Here is a 20,657-nt window from a genome sequence, read left to right as displayed (position 1 = left end):
TCACTATGAAGTATTTTCAGGGCCACTAGGAACCACAGGGAGGAAGGTACGGGGTGGGGGAAGGGGACCAAACTGATAGCCCTGAATCTGTAATTGAAGTTTTACGATTAACTGACTGGGAATTCTGAGCTGACTTTCCTCTCCTCTATCCTAATTCTCTTACATGGAGATGAGAGCCTCCTATGACAAGAGGAGAACTGGATCCCTTCTCTTCTTTAATAAAAGCCCTTAGGAGGATTTCTTTTCTTCCTAACTGAGCTTCCCAGGTGGTGCTAGTTGTAAAGAATCCACCTGCCAGTGCAGGAGACACAAGAGATGTGAGTTCATTCCCTGGGTCGGGAAGATCCCCTGGAGTAGGAAATAACCCACTCCAGTATTCTTGCCTGAAAAATCCCATGGACAGAGGAACCTGGCGGGCTACAGTCCATGGGGTCGCAAAGTGTCAGACATGACTGAGCACACACACACAGGGTTTCTTTTCTTCCTGACTACCAGTGACCAATGTCTACCCTTTGTCTGCCCCCTTCCCCTGCCCTCCCTCCCCTCAGGGAGAACATTCTGAAGACAGCCAAGGCCTTGGTGGAAGACACAAAATTGCTGGTGTCGGGGGCTGCGTCCACTCCGGACAAGCTGGCCCAGGCAGCTCAGTCCTCTGCAGCCACCATCACCCAGCTCGCTGAGGTGGTCAAGCTGGGGGCCGCCAGCTTGGGCTCTGATGATCCTGAGACCCAGGTAGGCATGTCGTCAGGCCTCATGTTCCCACAGACTCTATGCACAGGTCTTAGAAGAAACTGAAGGCAAAATAGGAACTTGGGGAATAGACAGTATGTGTGTGGGTGCGTCTGTGGTTTAGGGACTGGTAGGAAGCAGTTATCCAGGCAGCATCGTGGCATGGACTGTAGCGCAGCTGTGGCAATGGATACACGCCCACAGGTTTGAGAGGAATCTGTAAGGAGGTCTCTGCTGGGCTTGGTAAATGACTGGTCACGCTGAGTGTTTGGAGATAACAGCAAGGGAGCTGGCCAGGACAACTGTGTGTTTCAGGCTACATCAGTGAATGGACAGTGGCTCCCGGTACCCAGCCGAGGCTCCCTGGAGGGAGGCCTGGCCTGGGTGGAGATGCAGATGGATTCAGATTGCAGTGTTTTGAATTAGAAGTTCCAGAGAGACACTCAGCTGGAACAAGTGAGTAGGCTTGAGCTGGCTCAGGTTGGAGGGTGTGGATGCAGGGCTTGTTCTCCAGTAAACAGTGACCACAGCCACAGAGGAGAATGAGGAGACGGGGTCAGGGCAAAGCTGAGGAACCCATCATTTGGACCATCTTCAGGAAAAAGATGCACAAGGAGACTGAGAAGTGGCAGCAGCTGGTGGGAAGAAAGCCAGGGGCCTGATGTTAAGAGGAAGCAGTGCTTCAGCCCTCCAGAGATGCTGCCGAGGAGGCAAGAAAGGAGATGTGAGAGCCAACTCCAGCGCCATGGATGGCAGCGGTCACCCTGTCAGGGCTGTTAGTGAGGAGTGGCCAGATGAGGCTGAAGGTAGGAGGCAGTATGTATAGATGCCCTATTTGAGAAATCTGACTCTGAAGGGGAAGAGAGAGAGGAACTTGGGGGCAGAGATGGTCTCCAGGCTCTGTGACTCTCTGCTTCAGATTCAGCCACTTCACTGATGTTACCTGCTGGGTCCTTAGCCCCCAGCCAAGACCATCAACTCCTCAAGGACAGAAACCATGGTTTATTGATCTTTGAAACAAACTCACGGCTTCCAACACATCGTGGATGCCCAACAGAGTAGTTGAGCTCTTGCTGAACTAACAGCCAACCATGGCCAGCATTGATGGATTCTTCCCATTCCTGAATGCAAAATTTAAATATCCCTCTGTTGTTTCACCGCCCAGCACCATCAAATGGTGAACACTTCAGTTTCTACTGCTTGAACTATACTGAATTAACAAGCCTGTTAGGCCCATTTGGACATCACTGGAGACGAAGGGTCCCTCCGTCCTGTGCCAGAGTTGATGACAGCTATTGTGCTGATGAATACAACCAGACCACCAGCTCTGTTCCCACACGGCTGTGACCCCTCCCTTCCTGACATCTTCCAGTGGAGTGGAGCCCCTTGAGGGAAACATTCCATGTGTTGGCTTTTTACTCCTGTGCTGGCTTTCTCTTTGATAATATCAGAGCCCAGATTGACTGCCCTGTGGAATTCAAAGCATTCACAGAAATCTCTGCCTGGGTATTGTTCTTACCCGCATGGAAGAAGGAAAAGCTAGAAAATGCATGAGTGCAGTTGGAACCCGAGCCTGGCTCAACCTGGAATGAATCAGCTGGGAGGATTTAGATCTTTGGATTTAAATCCAAAATGTATCGAATTGCTTAGTCTTTAACTCCCAAATGATCCAGATGTCCCAGAGCCCATCTTCTTTTGAGACCACCAGTACAAAATACCCTGTCTGAAAGGTACACCCACTTGTTCCTGGTCAGTGTCCAGTGACTGGGAGGGGACAGCCTGTGCCAGGTGTCAGCAGCACAGCTGCCCACTCTGCCTCTCCCCTGTGGTCCCCACCACAGCCCCTTCTCGGGAGCCCCGTCACAACCCAGCCTGCCCTGTGGTTTTAGAGTCTGGCAGAGGTTCGTGCACTCTGTGGGTGAGAAGCCACGAGATGGAGAGGGTGGGAGGCTGGGAGTCACAGCCTGGCTGTGCTTGCAGTGTCTGGGACGCTAGTGTTTCTAAGATGTTTTCACATTTGTTACCTGGTTCATCTGCCGGCAGTGTGGTAGGGGGTGGGTGGGTGCGGCTAGCACTACTCACCCCATTTGCAGATAAGGAGCCAGGGCCACAGGAGCCCAATACAGTGTGGAAGTGAAGACCGTGTCCTTGGCATCACGCTGACCAGAGTCTGAATCCCAACCCAGCTGATCCCAGGCTCTTCAAGTATGGACACAATTATTGTAGTTCCCACTTGAAAAGGTAGTGATGAGGGTTAAATAAGATCGTGTGCGTTGTACTTGGCTCGGCACCTGGAACACTGCCCTCTGTGCAGGGAAGCTGCTGTTGTAAGAATTAGGAGTTGTTATTGTAGCTGTTGGACCCAGAAGACTTAAATGTCATACCCAGCATCATGGAATTCCTAAGGACACCTGGTACTTGAGATTCCAAGTCACCCAGAAGTGGTCTGTTGTCTGTTCAGTTAGAAGAGTGAAGGCGCTGAGTTCCATCTAGTGTTATGTGGGTTCACACCTGTATATCCACTCATTGCCTGAGGATTTGCTGAGTGCCCACCACATGCCAGGCCTTGTTCTGAGTGCAAGACACAACAGAAGTCCTGGCTGGCCCTCCTGGAGCGTCCATCCCAGTCGAGGAAGGCAGATGGTATATAATGAACTAATTCCACCTTACTTTATCACTATTATACTACAGCTAAGTGCATTAAATAAAGCAGGGCGAGCTGAGGGCATTCCGGTGGAGATGGGCTTGTGGCGCAAGTGGTCAAGTAGGATCTCTGAGGACGTGACATTTGCCCTGAGACCTGAAGGATAAAAAAGCTGGGGTCCAGGCAGAGAAGGGGATGGAGCAGAGGCCCTGAGGTCAGAGTCGGGGAGGATTTCCAATGGGGAAAAAGATAGACCTCCATGCCTGTAGCATGGCGAGTGGGTCAGGATCCCACTTGGGGATGCAGGCAGGCTGCTATGGGAGCTGCAGGCCAGGCCAGGGGGCGTGCATTTTGTTCGCAGTGCTTTTGGTGACCAGTTCTGGGTACAGGTGAGTGGTTTTGCCTCTCAGGGTGTCTGCCTAGCTGCCTTCATCCTTTAACAGACAGCTTTTCAGCAGAGCTGTCAGCCAGGACATGTTTCTGAACTTGCCAGATAGACTGTACCTGGGTTCGGCATTCTGGCTCAGTATCTGCCTCCCTCAGGGAACTTCTTCAAGCGTGGATTCTGGATTTCCACCCAGACTCCTACACTGGAGTCTCCAAGGGCAGGCCCTGGGGACTCTCCTGTGCTGCGGGCGGGGGAGCTGTGGACGCTGAGCCCCGCCTCCCAGGTCCCCCCTGCCCTGCTCTTGTGCTGTGTGATCTTGGTCCTGTGCTGCGGGCAGGGGAGCTGTGGACACTGAGGCCCGCCTCCCAGGTCCCCCCTGCCCTGCTCTTGTGCTGTGTGATCTTGGTCCTGTGCTGCCGGTGGGGGAGCTGTGGACGCTGAGCCCCGCCTCCCAGGTCCCCCCAGCCCTGCTCTTGTGCTGTGTGATCTTGGTCCTGTGCTGTGGGCAGGGGAGCTGTGGACACTGAGCCCCGCCTCCCAGGTCCCCCCTGCCCTGCTCTTGTGCTGTGATCTTGGTGCGGCTGCTCACCGGGGGTGCATGCTCTCTTTCAGGTAGTGTTGATCAATGCCATCAAAGACGTGGCCAAGGCCCTCTCAGATCTCATTGGTGCTACCAAGGGAGCTGCCAGCAAGCCTGCCGATGACCCCTCCATGTACCAGCTCAAGGGGGCTGCCAAGGTAGAGTGGAGCCCCAGCCAGGGGCAAGTATGCCAGGGGTGCTCCAGTGAGAGACAGAGATGACACTCTCGGGTTTTGAAGGGGGCAGTGAGCATCTGAGTTTCTTCCTCACGTAGAGGTGTGGGCACATTAGAGCTGCACTAAGAGGGATGGGACCTCAGCTCACTGTTTTCTCTTGGCCTGTCTTCCCATGCAGGTGATGGTGACCAATGTCACCTCCCTCCTCAAGACCGTGAAGGCAGTGGAGGACGAGGCCACTCGGGGCACACGGGCACTAGAGGCCACCATCGAGTACATGAAGCAGGAGCTCACGGTAAGGAGCCACCAGTCACCTCCCTAGGGCCCTGTGTGCAATAGCCGACCCCAGTGCAACTTCTCTGAGATTTTACTTGGAGTGCCTGAGCTAGGGGGGCCCACTCACCTGCCTGCTGGTAGCCTTGTGCCATGGAGAACCTATGTGATACTGACCTCAGAGTTTGGCTAGGATCAGTTTGCAAATGTAATTAAATGAATTAATGTATGACTTGGGACCATGTTTAATTCCACTAAAATAGCAGCATAAAATGAAAGCACTGCAGAAGAGCCTCGGCAAAGGGAAAACTCATTGTGGCCCCTTGCACTCGCCTTGAGTTTATGCTTTTTTTTTTAATTTTACTTATTTTATTATTCATTTTTGGTTGTACTGGGTCTTCATTGATGCATGCAGGCTTTCTCTAGTTGCGGGAAACAGGCTGTTTCTTTGTTGCGGTGCACAGGCTTCTCACTGCGCTGGTTTCTCTTGTTGTGAGGCATGGGCTGTAGGGTGCACAGAATTCAGCAGTTGCAGCTCACAGGCCCTGAGCACGTAGGCTTCAGTAGTCACGGCACATGGGCTTACTTGCTCCGTGGCATGTGGAATCTTCCTGGACGAGGGACCAAACCTGTGTCCCTTCCATTGGCAGGCGGATTCTTATTCACTGAGACAGCAGGGAAGTCCTCGCCTGATTCCCATGGCCACCAACAACAGCTCATCCTGCTGCACACAGATAGATGTGGGAGTCTGAGTTCACTGTTAGGAAAACCCAGACGCTTTTACTGGGGACACTTCCCTTTAACTTCAGGCTGCCTTCCACGTGAGGTGTCTGATCTCAGAGACTCCGACCCTGTGTTCACTCTTGCCCAGTTCCACTGTCTTAGAATGAGGGTATCCTGGGGTTACTGTGGTTGTCTCCTGTTCTTTTGACTCCATGGTGGTCGTGGATTGCCTTGTGGATTGCCTCATCCTAATCCCTTGAAACAAATATGCTGAAAATGAGTACCTTCAAACTAAGATTCCTCTTTTTTTAATTTACTATTACAAATGCTATTTATTTTCATTATTTTATATGTACCTTTATTCTCAGTAGGCCAAATGACTTAAACAGACAGCTTTAGGATATTTTTCAAAGAATTGCAGATAAATAAAATTTAAATGCAGAGGCAACATGGGCCATCATGTGAGGTTCCTTTTTAATAGCAGATCTGCTCACAGATTCAGCTTCTCTTTTGGAAGGAGGAGTCTTCAGAGAGTCACCTGCAAAGGCCACAAGCTCCTGAGGGTCAGCAGTGTGTGCGTGCTAAGTTGCTTCAGTCATGTCAGCTCTTGCAACCCTACAGACTATAGCCCTCAAGGCTCCTCTGTCCATGGAATTCTTCAGGCAAGAATACTGAAGTGGGTTTCCATTTCCTTCTCCAGGGGATCTTCATGACCCTGGGGTGAAACCCACATCTCTTATGTCTCCTGCATTGGCAGGCGAGTTCTTTAACACTAGTGCCATCTGGGAAGCAGCAGAGATGAGCAATTCTGTTGGGTTTTAGTGGTGAAGACTTGGGTTCTTGTGTCCTGTTTTTAATGACTCCAACCTTGGTTGCCATTGTGCTTAGTTCTCACACAAAGAAGAAACTAAAAACTGCAGGCAGTATCCTTAAGACTGCTGCCTGGCTCTCACCTGCCTACATGGGCTAGGAGTTTCTTTTCTTTTTTTTTAATTTTATTTTTTGGCCATACCATACCACATGGCATGTGGGATCTTAGTTCCCTGACCAGGGATGGAACCCACACCCCCTGCATTGGAAGCTCAGTTTCTTAACCACTGGATCACCAGGGAAGTCCCTGAGCTGAGGTTTCTTATCAAAAGTCTAGAGCACATTCTGACAGGTGTGGGTGGGCCAAACAGTGGCAATGAAAGAGATTTGTAATTCCTGGGATATTACAGATGGTCAGCCTAGAATTGACCTAGATCAAAAAAAAAAAAAAAGAATTGACCTAGACAATGCATGTCCATGAACATAGGAGGTTCCCAAAGTAGCATGAGCCCTAAGGCCCATGTTAGCATGGAGGGCTCTGTCCATGCTCATCACACTGCAGCATTAAGGGGTGGTCCTGGGCAGTAGATTGCTGTTGTTCATTTTTAGGGGGTTAGTGATGTTTGACGCTGATGGGCACATGACAGGGATGTCAGCTGGGTCCTCCCTTCTGAATCGTGGCTCAAACATGGCTGCGTAGGGCTGAAGACTCTGGGACATAGTGAAGGACAGGGAAGGCTGGTGTGCTGCAGCCCATGGGGTTGCAAAGACACAACTTAGCGACTGAACAACAACAAGGACTGAAGACAGAGCAGCCCCACCTGTTTCAGGGGTCCTCGTATTCAGGGATCCATCACTCATGGTAGAACCGTGGCAGATGGGCTGGAAGCAGAAATGGTTGGCTTGACTGGCAGGTGGAATTTTAAAGTGAGATACTCACTTACCATAGCTAATGTATTTCAGCTTCTCTAAAGGTGTATGAGTATTGTTAAATAATTCACAATGTCACGGTGGCAGGCTCGACATGAACACCTCCACACAATTAGGCAGTTATATTTGTAAGACAGGCTGAGAATAGAAGAAATGGAATGCTTTATTCTTCCCCAGCTTCACACTGTCTTTAAGAGAGAGAGCTGAGTCCAGAGTGATTCATCCAGGTCAGTCTTGCTCTGGAACCAGCATCAGGGCTGCGGAGCTTCTGGGGACCACTGAGGTATCAGCAGGAATGGGCCAGAAGATCTGGGAAGCTGCACAGTCCACCCCACCCCACCACCCCGGGGGTGGAGTTAATGCACATGGAGTGTCAGTGTCCGCAGGCAAGCATGTTAACAGTGTGGATCATTCTCCGCCCCACACTCTCCCCCCAGGAATGCTGCAGACAGGTGTGTGGGGCTTATCCACGCTGGAATTTTGAAAGCAAGAATGATATTACTGTACTCCAGTTACATTTCTGATTTCCTGCCATTTGACCAGTTTCCTCCCATAGCTGGCTCGGTTTTCAGACACTGCGCTGCAGCCAGTAGGGGAAGCATATGTTATTTCCATTCTTCCCTCTTTGACTTTTTTCAGCTTTTCCATTTCTCACTTCCAGGTATTCCAGTCAAAAGAGGTACCTGAGAAGACATCATCACCTGAAGAATCCATCAGGATGACCAAAGGCATCACCATGGCAACGGCCAAAGCTGTGGCTGCTGGGAACTCTTGTCGACAGGAGGACGTGATAGCCACTGCCAATCTGAGCCGGAAGGCCGTGTCGGACATGTTGACGGCCTGCAAGGTAAAGGCCTTGGCGTTGATTGGGGTGGGTAGGGTGGTGCTCTGTCGTGGCTGAGCTGTTGCAGTCAGTCTGGAGAAGGAGAGGGACTGGCCATGTGTAGGAGTGAGCAGCTCAGTACCCTGGCCTGTGTGATAGAGTGCACACTGATGACAGGTGTGCCCGTCAGCCATGGGAGGTGACACTCTGGAGGTAGCTTCATATTTAAGAGGGCGTGGACTTGGTCTGCTGACTTGCCCTCCCACTTCATCTCTCAGTTCTTCCTAAATAGGTGGGGGACACCTTCTTATAGGGGCTGCAGTAGTGGAGCAGGACTGTGAGGTTTTGTCCCAGGCCCTCCAAAGGAAAACTGCACCCCTCGTCAGCCTGCGCCCTTACCTGCTTCCTCAATCAGCCGTTTTGTGCCAGGAAGGGTATTGCCATGATTGGGTGAGGGAGTGAGTTAGAGGAACCAAACAGCACCAGGAGTCTTGGGGAAGCTCTTCCAACCCTTAGGGGGACAGCAGGGGCAGCTGCCCTGAGCTGGTGCTGCTGGAGAGAGCTGGGGAGACCTGAGCTTTATAACCTGAGCTTTATAACTTTGACTTTACATCTGTTAAGCCAAGGAGCCATAAGAGGCCCCCCACCTCCCACTGAGCAGCCCCACCCCAGTCCAACACCCTTCTGGGGATAGCCATGTCCCTGGAACCCTGACTTCTCCCCATGATGGATCAGTGACACCTCACCCCTACCCCACCCCCTCATCCCCCCACCCCCACCACCCTGGTCAGCAGATGGAGATGAACCACAGAAGGGGAAAAGCAGCTGTTGCACCTTGGGGTCCTTGGGAACAGGCCCTTCTCTGTGGTGAAGTGAGTTGTGGGGAGAGCTGGTGCAGGGTCCGACGATGGCTTCTCCTGTTCCTCAGCAGGGATGGATGGGCTGGTGTCCCTGGGCAGAGGCAGGGCAAGGCAGTCAGGCTGGAGGGCTGGGTGTGGCGAACAACACTGCATTTCCTGGACCCCGGGGTGCAGGGGAGGGGAGGTGGGAGGAGAAGAGGGTGACAAGAGGGTGGGGCCGCTGTCACGAGTCCCACGTGTGCTGGGCCAGGCAGTTTCTCTCCTCAGGCCCCAAGTGTAGTTTTATTATGTTATTTCTTTTATTTATTTGGTTGTGTTGGATCTTAGTCGAGTCACGAGGGATCTTTCCTCGAGATATGCAGACTCTAGTTGTGGCACGTGGGCTCAACAGCTGTGGCATCAGGGTGTAAGTGCCCCTTGACATCTTGGCATGTGGGATCTTAGTTTCCTGACCTGGGATCAAACCCACATCCCCTGCATTGCAAGGCAGATTCTTAACCACTGGACCACCGGGGAAGTCTCCCAAGTACAGTTTTGATGCACTCAGTGGGATCTACCCTGGCAGAAGTGATCATTCTGTTTGGGTTATAACCTCCATCACTGCAGTATTTGCCAGCCAGATATGGCTAGTGAGCACCACCACGGTTCACATGCAGAGCACCTCATAGTTTTAGAATCGATCCTAGATGGGTAGGGTAAGGGAATTCTTCTAACTAGGAATTCTCCTTATTTGATTGGAGAGGTGATGTGGCATGACCAAGGTCATACAATCAGAACCAGAACTGAGATCGTACCCTCTGAGCTCCGGTCCCGTCTCTTTCTGCTCCTCGTGGCCTCCCAGTCACAGAGATCAAGGTCACCATGGTGAACGGGAACCTCTGTCTCCGTGTTACAGATGTGAAATGGAAGACAGCTCTGATTTTCCTCCCCTGTGTTCCCATCTCCAGGGGAAGAGGTTAAGGATTAAAGTACAGGTGCCAATGGCCTAGCCCTGACTCTTCATTATGATCTCTCCCTGGCTCAAGCCATCCTGATTTTCAGCCAGAGCTTCACATGCCAACACCAGACTTGATGACAAGGGTCACTGCTAAGCCCAGAGACTCCTCTCAGGACAGGACTTACAGATGCCTACGTTTCCTGTGGTCTCTGGTATCTCCCATCCCTTGCAGAAAGGAAATGAGACAGCTTTCTAGAAAAGGTGTGCAGTAAATAGATAGAAAACTAGGCATGCCAGTTGGTGGGCCAAGAAGGAACAATTCTGTGCCAAGCAGAGGGCTACATGGCCGTGTTTGAACACCACCTTTGGGTCTGAGCAGGGCAGCTAGAGCAGAAACAGAAGTGGGGTACAACCCATATTGACTCATCTTACCAGACACGGAGGATTACATTAATTGCTCCAGTGGGGACACAGACTTCCCTGCACCCCCAGTTAATTCCAGTGTGTATTTCTTTCTGAGCATGCTTTCATGTTCATATGTCTTTATCAGACACAACTTCATACCTCCAATTACAATTAACATTACATGACTGTTTCTTTGTTACTGTAAGTCATTGTAACTGATTCTTTAATGAGCATGAAATACATTGTTAATGAATATACTCTTTCCCCTATCATCAGCTATTTAGATTATCTGCACTTTGCTTAATCATCAACTTCAGTGAACATCTTTGGGCATCTTTGGGTATTTTTCTATGCTTTGGATAATATCCTTAGGCAAAACCCCCAGAAGTAGTGGGTCAAATGGTGTGACTTTCTAGTTATTGCTAGGTTGCTTTCCCCAAGGGTTTTGTCAAGTTAGAGGCACCAGCAAGTGATGACCAGCAGTGATCATCAGCACCCACACAGCTCTCAATGAGGGTCTTGCGCACTACCTACCAGAGGAGCATCGTAGCCCTTGTCTTCCCCGTTGAACCAGACCTGGGCTCTGTCCTCACGCTTGGAGACATGGGGGAGCAAGGCTGATGAAAGTGTGGAAGGAGTTAAAGGCCTGGCCTGTTAGTTCTCAGATGAATAAAACCAGGCTCATAAATGATAGATGCTGGCCACTCAAATTGGGGGGCAGGTGAGGAGAAATCCCAGGTATTCTCCAAATAGCCCCTAATCCCTGGGAAAAAGGATTTGACACGAGGAAGCATGGAGACAGGTCACTCTTCCCCTTCTGCCTTGACCTTTTATCCTAATGCATGATTTGTGTTTGTCCTGACTTGTGATTTTTTTTTTTTTTTTTTGCAGTTTTCTGTTTTTTGTATTCTTGTAAGCCCCTTGGAGTTCTTTCCAGAGTGAAGTTATAGCAGGAAAGGCTAAATGGGTAGGATTGCCAGACTGAGCAAAAAAATAAAAAAACCATACCAGGGTGCCCCATACTTAGGCTAAAAGTTTTCATTGTTTATTCAAAATTCAAACATCACTGGATGTTATGTGGTTCATCTGGTGGCCCTGTGAATGGACGTGCCATGTGAAACGATATTTCTTGAGTAACTCAAGTCAGCAGGTCACAAGTACAAAAAGAAGGGGGGCCAGATGCTGTGTTAACCATATGTCCTGGTTGGCTTATCTCGACATGTATAATGTGAGTTATTTATGGCACCTTGAGGGTGCTGGGGAGCTCGCTCTCTGAAGGTTCCCAGGAGCCAGTGGGCCCGGTCAGGAGACTGGCTATGACTGCAGTGTGGTCTGGTCAGAGTGAGGAATTTCTTCCTTTCAATAAAAGATGTGAGCATCGGCATGATGAGAAAGGAAGAAAAAAGAGGCCAGATTCACTTGCTTTTGTCTGGCCCCTGGCACTGGAAAAAGCCAGACACAAACTTGTCAGAGAACCTAAAGTGGAAACAGGTAGGACGTACAGCACCACGTGGCCGCCTGGTCCACTTGTCTCCTGGTTCTTCCTGTCTTAAGGTAACCTTCCTTTCTTTCTCCAGCAAGCTTCCTTCCACCCTGACGTCAGTGAGGAGGTGCGCACCAGAGCCTTGCGGTATGGGACAGAGTGCACCCTCGGCTACCTGGACCTCCTGGAGCACGTCTTGGTGGTGAGGAGGGGCGTAGGCAGCGATGGGGCTGGGGAGGAGCTAAGCATCCTTTCCTTGGGAAAATCCCACTTAGAGCTTCATGCAAGCTCCACTTGCAAGGCTCGGACTAGATTGAGCCAAAAAGCGTCTCACAATTCACTGCTCCAACTCACAAGATACAGGTGTAGACTGAAGAGAGGTGCCATTCAAATCCAAAAGGACTGGGGGAGGTCAGGAACAGAGCTTGTTCAGGAGTCATAAACAACACCCCAGGAGAGACTTAACGGTAGCTCCCCTCCCTTCAATATTTTTGCTTCTTCCCAAACCTAAAAAAAAAAAAAAAAGATCCATCACTTTCAGATATACAACACATGTACCTCAAAGACTGTCAAGCCTTTTGATTCTCTGGGCGTTGAAATTTTTCTCTTTTCATGCAACCACATGCGGCTCACAGGGCAAAGGAAGGATCCAAGACTCAAAGATGTTTGGCCTCCTGGTTGAGGTTACCAGCTACTAATGGGAGACCTGGGACCATGTCCTACTTACTATTCTCAGCTGTCCCCATCCTAGCATTTCAGTGCCTTCTCTTCACCTTAAATTTCCCTCTGATGTTAAGCATTTTTGGTTTTCTAAGGGAGCATTACTTACATTCTTCACCCAGGTAACTGTTATTGTTCAGTCATTTTGTTAAGTCATGTCCAACTCTTTGGAACTCCATGGACTGTAGCCTACCAGGCTCCTCTGTCCATAGGATTTTCCAGGCAAGAAAACTGGAGTGGGTTGCCATTTTCTTCTCCAGGAGATCTTCCTGACCCAGAGATCGAACCCACGTCTCCTGCACGGGCAGGCAGATTCTTTACCACTGAGCCACCAGTAACTGTGGTCAGTACAAAAGTGCATCTTTTGTTAGAGTGACCAGTCTGGGGTTCCTCACATTGGGCTCCCAAAGCCTGAATACTTGTGAGTAGAAGCCAGTATATTGCTTGTGAGCCAGGTGAGAACATCTTGGTCAGTCAGCGTTTGCAGGCACGAGCCTCCCTCAGCCAAACCAGCTCTCTGTGTTGGGACTGAAGTTTTCAGCCCATGAGCACACTTAGCAGGAAATTCAGTGTAAAGAGAATGAAGCCAGTAAGGCTTCCAAAAGATATCATTTTCTGGATGAGACGATCTGTTCTGGACACATGGAATCTTGTTATGTCCAAGCATTAGAAAGCATAGTAGAAACAGTCTTAGGCTAAGGTTCAGAACCCTCGAATTCAAATTCAGGCTCTGCCAAGAAGCTGGCTCCACAACTGCCATTTCTGGGCTTGAGTTTGCTCAGATGTTAGACAGGCAGCTTATTCAGGATTAAGTGAGACTGTGGGGAGGCCAGGGCACTGGCTGAGCTTACATCTGCTGCACACTTATTTGAAATACTTCTGGAAGGTACCCGTCCTGGCTGAGCGGAGGTGCGGGGCTACAGCAGTAGTGCCCACCTTGCTTCCTAAGTGGGGCTCTCCCCTGACCCCCCGTTTCTCCTTGTCTCTCCTATGCTTTGATTTCTGTCTCTGTTGTTTAATACTTCCTTGTTGTTCAGTTGCTGTGTCCTACTCTTTGTGACCCCATGGATTGCAGCACGCCAGGCTCCTCTGTCCTCTACTATCTCCTGGAGTTTGCTCAAATTCATGTCCATTGAGTCAGTGATGCCATCCAACCATCTCTTCCTCTGCTGCCCCTTCTACTTCTGCCCTGTCTTTCCCAGCATCAGGGTCTTTTCCAGTGAGTCGGCTCCTTGCATCAGGTGGCCATATTATTGGAGCTTCAGCTTCATTATCAGTCCTTCTGATGAATATTCAGAGTTGATTTCCTTTAGGATTGACTGATTTGATCTCCTTGCTATCTAAGAGATTCTCAAGAGTCTTCTCCAGCACCACAATTCTGGCATCTTCCTATTACTCACAGGAGGGATCCTCACTTCACCTGTTTCCTCCAGGTCCGTTTCTTGGTTAATCCATATTTTTTCCCACTCCTATGTCCATATCTGTGTTGCACTGACAACTGACTCAGGGTTAGTAGGTCCAGGCCCCTGCACACCTTTGCTCTTGGTGAACCATTTAACGAGAATGTTACTGCATTGGGACCCACCTGCAGTGGCGTCTTTGCCAAATCCATGAAGCTGCATGGAACGATGCAGCAGACTTCAAGGCAAACAGTGACGATGTCGAGTTTCCTTCCCCCCTAGTCCCGGGTGAGTTCTGTCTGCATGAGGAAGGACAGGTACCTGCACTTGTTTTGAGAAGTTTCTCCCAAGGGAGAAGGAAAAGGGAGCCCTCATAGGGTCCTCTCCTTGACCTCAAGCCACCTGTAGCCCCTCTCCCAGTACCTGGGAACCAGATGCGGCATCCACCAAGGCGCTTCCTGTCTCCTCAGCTCCTCTCCCTGCACGCCGTGTGTTAGTGGCAGAAGACAGGCCTCCTGGGGGTGGGGGCCGGGGGAATGGTCGGCCTCTTCGCTCAAGAAGAAGCCCAGGATTCCGGGTGTCAGTGAACGTGAGGGAAGACCTAGGAGCCGTTCCCAGGCCACACACTCAGAGACCCCAGCTTTATGGCCACTTAATGGCTGTGTCGGACTTCCCAGGCGACGCTAATGGTAAACAGCCCACCTGCCAACGCAGGAAACGTAAGAGACGCGTGTTCAGTCCCAGAGTCGGGAAGATCCCCTGGAGGAGGGCATGGCGATCCATGCCAATATTCCTGCCTGGAGAATCCCATGGACAGCGGAGCCTGGAGGGCTACGGTCCACAGGGTCACAAAGAGTCAGACACAACTAAAGCACCTTAGCACAGACACAAGGACTGTCAGGCATCAGCCCTAGTGATAATCAGCAGGTTCTTCTGGAACAGGAAGGACACATTCCACAGGGAGGTTTCATGTGAAGCCAGAGGTTGGCAATAGGGGAGCGACCACTCGCTTCTTTTCATGGACCCACGAGCACCACTGCACCTTACAGCTAGCTATGCTTCCCCAGTGTTTCTGTTATGAGTTCTTCCTGATATTTGCTAAAGAAACAGGACTCTGAAACCTTACGTTTTCAAACCTAATTTGGTTGATTGTGTGGTGGTCGATGTGTCTGTTAGAAGCCTGCCACCTGAATTTCTTTTTATTTTTCTATACAATTATTATCATTGTAACCCATAAGTAAAGCAGAAGTATAAATGTCCTGTTTCCCCATAGTTGTTTTGAGATTTACGGTGTGAAAAACGCTGGTGCTAATTTGAAATCACTAATAGGAAAAAAAGCTAGATGACATGAAAACTTTTTTTACAGCATACAGAATTGGTCTCATGTTTTGCAAGAAGGATGTTATTGCCTATTTATGGTGACAAGTGCTGATGGTTCTAATGTCCAAGAAGATAAGAATGAAATCACATCAAATATTTGTTTTAAAAAATTAGCTCATATATTTTTGTGTCTTTAGAGACTTGCACATATTCCATAAAGGATATTTTCCAATAAAAATACAGGAAGGAAACATCCAGATAATAATGTTCATTATCATAAATATGAAAAATACGAGTTCCTGACTGAAAGCGGTGGAACCTCTGTGACAGCGTTCCGACCTCCACGCTGCAGACAGTGGTAGTTCCCTTGGTCCTGCAGCTGAAAATAAGCTCACATTTCACCTCATGTGCCCTCACTCCTTCTCCAAACAGATTTGAAAGAAATCTGGGCTAATACGATGCTAAGTATGAGGAAGATTGTTCCTCATGAGAGGCGTGCGTGCTTCGTTGCTCAGTCATGTCCGACTCTTTGTGACCCCATGAACCACAGCCCGCCAGGCCCCTCTGTCCGTTTCCCAGCCAAGAATACTGGAGTGGGTTGCAATTTCCTCCTGCACAGGATCTTCCTGACCCAGGGATAGAGCCCACGTCTGCGCTGCAGGCAGGTTCTTCACTACTTGAGCCACCAGGGAAGCCCTCCACATGAGAGGACCATGAGCCATAAGACTGCTTAGGACAGAGCTGGTGGAGCCCCAACCCAAGAAGAAATGAAGAAAATGGAAATGCACAGACATAGACACTAGTGTTCACTTCTGAGGGAACTTAGAGTCAGATAAAGAAAGCCAAATTGCAAATTCAGAGAAGACATTAGATTTATTTGGAAATTACCTTTAGGGTAGAGGGAAAGAATACTAAGATAAGCTATTTGAGAGTGGTGAATTAAAAAGCAGTGAAAACTAGAGATTCACACACACACACCATACTCCCCATCCTCCCCTCCTCCTCACTTGGATAAAGTGTCTGGCAATTTAGAGGAATAAACTGAGATCACTTTCAAGTGGTCCAGAGAAGTTCAGCTATCTTCTTTAGGGGCTGTTTTTCTTAAATTTAGACACACGAAAATGTGGGAGAAGGTATCCTGCTTTGGCTTGTTCGGTTCAAATATCTTAGAGTCAAGGATTCCTCACCTGTTTTGGCTGATTTCTATATTTTAGTTTAACTTTAGAAAAAAAATCTTAAAACACAGAAAACCATGTCAACATTTGTGTGTCTACCATCTATAATTAACTGTTAATTAATATTTTGTCTTATTTGTTTCAGATTCTTATTTTGTTTAAAAAAAAACTCTCAATAATTAATTTTATATCCTTTACCAATATCATTCTCCTTTTTTTCTCTATTGAGGCATGAATAACTATCATGATTTCAGCTTTCTTAACCTTTCATGGATTTGGGCCTCCCTGAATTAGGTAAAAGCCCATTTCCTGCCATCTCTCTACCCTCATAGGAGAAACATCAGCACATAAACACAAATGTCCCTTAAACTGTTAGGAGGATTCCCAGATACCCCGCTCCATCCTTTGGGAATTTAGAAACTCCAAATCGAGAACCCTTCCTTGGGGAATGATTTGTTTGTTTGTTTGAGAATCCAGTTATCAGTCTATAAACAGAGGGATCTAATTTAGGCAGAACCCTGTCCTTGCTGCCCTGGGAGCTACTTTATGCAGCTTTAGCTGTGCCTGTTTGAGCAGTTTTGGCCTTCTGCATTTGTTGTTAGCTGGTTTGTCGTGGAGGATTTCTACTGCAGGATGAGAGACAGCCAATTGGCCTCTGCAGTGACCACAGTTCAATATTGCTGCTAACCCACAATATAAGCTCTTTGACAAGGTTAAAATTACCCTCACTTTCACTAGCTGCACTTTAATTCTGTTCTGTTTCCTGCTGTTAGAAATCATGTTGACTTAATTGCAGAATAAAAATAGACCTCCATTGCTCTGCCTTGTCTAAATAGCGTGCTTTGTTGTCAGAGCCGTTCCCTTTCTTAGAGCCAGAGTGTATACAGAAGTGGTTTTCTCTTTCCATCAAGGTTCTTTTAACGACAGAAGTCTTTCACCACTCCAGTTGGATGATTTAAGTGAATCTCCCTACCACACCCTTCACTTTTGTTTCAGCTTTATTGAGGCATAGCTAGCATACAATAAACACATATTTGAAGTTTACCGTTTGAGTGCTGATATTTGAATACATCTGTGAAAACATCACCACAATCAAAACAATGAGTATATCTATTACTCTTCAAAACTGCCAGGCAGCCACTGATCTGCATTTTGTTATTATAGATTTGCTTACACTTTCCAGACTTTTATATAAAAGTAATCCTCTAGTGTATACTCTTTGTCTAGCTTCTTTCACTCAGCATCAGTGTATTCAATTCCATCCACATTCTTATGTGTAGCAGTAATTTCACCCCTTTTATTGTTACATGGTGTTCTCTAATCTGTTTCCCTGTTGATGGATACTTGGGTTGTTTCCAGGTTTGATTGTTAAAAATAAAGCTGCTAAGAGCATCCTATATATGTGTTTTTGCCTATATGTTTTCATTCTCTTGGATAAATATATTAAAGTGGAGTATTTGTGTCATAGTATGGGTATATTTTTAACTTCTTAGGAAACTACTAAATTCTTTTGTAAAGTGGTTATTTCCAGTAGCAATATATGAGAGTTCCCATTTCTCCACGTCTTTGTGAGCCCTTAGAATGGTCAGTCTTTTCAATTTTATCCATTCTAGTGGGTATGAAGTGGTATCTTACTGTGGTTTCTTTTTAATATTTATATATTTTGGCTGCACCAGGTCTTAGTTTCGGCATGTGAGATCTAGTTCCCTGACCAGGGATTGAACCCTGGCCCCCTGTACTGGGCACATGGAGTCCCAGCCACTGGACCACCAGAGAAGTCTACTGCGGTTTTAATTTACAACATGGAGTATCTTTTATGTACCGGTTTGCCTTCTGTATATCTTCTCAGATGATCTCTGTTCAGATCTTTTGCCCTTTTTAATTGGGTTTTTGTCTTATTGATTAGAGTTCTTTATATTTTCTAGGCATGAGTTCTTTGTCATGTCGGTGAAATACCTTAATAGTCAATCAAAGAAAGAAATGAAAATTTTTATTTGAGTGAACCTGAGGATTATATCCTGGGAGACAGTCTCTCAGAGAGCTCTGAGAACTGTTTTGAAGAGAAAAGTGAGAAGGCAGGCATCAGTATATATGTGGTTTTAGCAAAGAGACTACATACAATTAAGCACTCATCTCGGGAGAAGCTTGCTGCTAGTCACTAGAAATAGACATCTTAGTTCAAGTGCTTTCACAGTACAAGATGTAAGAATTCAGGTTCATTTTTAAAATCTCTTAAAAATATCTATTTCTCTTAGGACCAGTTCAGTCGGTTTTCCTGGAGCACAAAAGGCCTCATCCTTGCCCTAAATTTCTTTGAGGATGTATTATAGGTCAGTAACTTAGTGGAGAATGACTTAATCCTTACAGGCCTGGATGGGGGGAGCAACATTCTTTATTTTACACTCCCTTCCCTTTCAGTTTTAATTGCAACCAGAGATTGGAAGGCATTTTGTGACCAATTTGTGCCACTGCACTAGAAATGCTCATTCACAGGTCAGGCCAGGATTTTGTTGATAGGCCACTCAATGTGCTGTTATAGGACCAGGCCCTGTTAACAGTAACCAGAGGCCTCTGGACCACCGGTCTTACTAGTCTGTTATGGTCCAGGATTCAGTTCCCTCTTGTTTCTTCTTCCGATATCATGAGTTACACTGTTACAGTCATTGATGTCCTTGCACTATATATTTGGTCAGTCGTTTCAATTCACCTAGTCATTATTAGTTTTATCTGAAGCTCAGTCACACATTTGGTAATGCAAGAAACAATAATCTTGTAAAGTAGGCAGAATACAAGTAATTATTAATGCTGGTAGCATTAATAAGGTTGTAAGTATTTAAGCTGAGAACTTTCATTAGGTGTGGCCCAGTATCTCCTCAGATTGTCTAAACAATCTACTCTGCATCCATCTCTATCTTTAAGGAAAATGGTATGTTGACATTGTACGTGAAGTTCACCAAAGAAGTCTGCATGAACATGGTGTGAATAGTGGGTCATTGTGACCCCTTACAGGATTGAGAAAGGAATTTTATCTTCTAAGGAGTTACATGGCAACATCAGCAGAAGAAAAATTGATCTTTATGGTTGAGCAGCTATTTCTTGGGCAGATCTGTTAACGTATAATGCAGATGCACAGTGCATACTAGAGGGGAGCGAGGAGCCAAAGGGGATCTTCCCAGGGGATCTTCCCAACCGAGGGATTGAACGCAGGTCTACTGCATTGCAGGCAGATTCTTTATCATCTGAGCCACCAAGGAAATCCAACAGTGTCTGGCAGCGGGAGACAAATGTATATTTAAAAGGAAAAAAATTACAGCAATGCAGACCAAAAACAAAAAAGTGCAGATAGAACTTGAGTAAAAATGAAAGTGCAACTAAGATATGTCTTATATCTAAAATATTAAACATTTAGGAAGAACTGAATGTTTGTTTGCAAGTGTGTGTTAGTCACTCAGTCGTGTCCAACTTTGCAACCCCATGGACTGTAGTCTGCCAGGCTCCTCCATGGGGATTCTCCAGGCAAAATTATGGGAATGGGTTGCCATTTCTTTCTCCAGGGGATCTTCCTGACCCAGGGATCAAACCTGGATCTCCTGCATTGCAGGCAGATTGTTCACCAAGGTTATCAAGTTATTTTCAGGATTATATCCCAGTGTGGGGGAAGAAAAATAATTTTCCTTCTGCTCTGAGTTCTTGCCTGAGATCGCATATAGTATGACAGATTAACCAGAGAACAACAAACAAAATTTTATTCACATGTGTACCCCATGGATAAATGGAAGCTACCCAGGGGAAAAACGAGTAATTCACAAACTGGCCTAAGCCACCCGATTATATACTGCCTTTAAGCAAAAAAAAAAAAAAAAAAGGGGAAAGGTGTTTATGGTGCGAAGAGGCTGGTTGGAGCAGGTGGTCAGGAAAAGCAGGGTTAATGAGGGTTAAGATTGTTAGCAGATTTAAGTCGGAGCGTTTTTTCTTGTTGGACTGTACTGGGTCCTTGTTGCTTTGCGTGGTCTTTGTCTAGTTGCTGCAAGCAGGGGCTACTCTTTATTGTGGTGCATGGGTTTCTCGTTTCGGTGGCTTCTCTATAAAGTGCAGGCTCAGTAGTCGTGGCTGGTGAGCTCTAGAGCACAGGCTCAGCAATTGTGGCCCATGGTTTTAGTTGCTCTGGGCCTATGGGATCTTCCCAGAAGAGGGATCGAATCCATGTCCCCTGCATTAGCAGGCAGATTCTTATCCATTACACTACTGGAGAAGTCCAAGTCAGAGCCGTCTTCATTGACA

General features: G+C 47.6%; 1 protein-coding gene across 11 annotated transcripts in view; it reads left to right on the top strand.

Moving 5' to 3' along the window:
• The window catches only part of TLN2 (talin 2), a 496,539-nt gene that overhangs the window by 449,893 nt on the left and 25,989 nt on the right, over positions 1–20,657 (top strand). For all 11 annotated transcript variants that reach the window (XM_027553835.1, XM_027553837.1, XM_027553839.1 and 8 more), the window contains 5 exons: positions 549–732; positions 4,374–4,499; positions 4,696–4,812; positions 7,915–8,100; positions 11,856–11,963. In XM_027553835.1, the coding sequence (XP_027409636.1) occupies positions 549–732; positions 4,374–4,499; positions 4,696–4,812; positions 7,915–8,100; positions 11,856–11,963 (721 nt within the window). The remainder of the gene's footprint in view (positions 1–548; positions 733–4,373; positions 4,500–4,695; positions 4,813–7,914; positions 8,101–11,855; positions 11,964–20,657) is intronic.

This window comes from Bos indicus x Bos taurus, chromosome 10 (genome assembly GCF_003369695.1).
Source record: "Bos indicus x Bos taurus breed Angus x Brahman F1 hybrid chromosome 10, Bos_hybrid_MaternalHap_v2.0, whole genome shotgun sequence".
NCBI lineage: Eukaryota > Metazoa > Chordata > Mammalia > Artiodactyla > Bovidae > Bos > Bos indicus x Bos taurus.
Note: the sequence above shows the minus strand (reverse complement) of the source record. Positions and strands in the feature narration are given on the sequence as shown.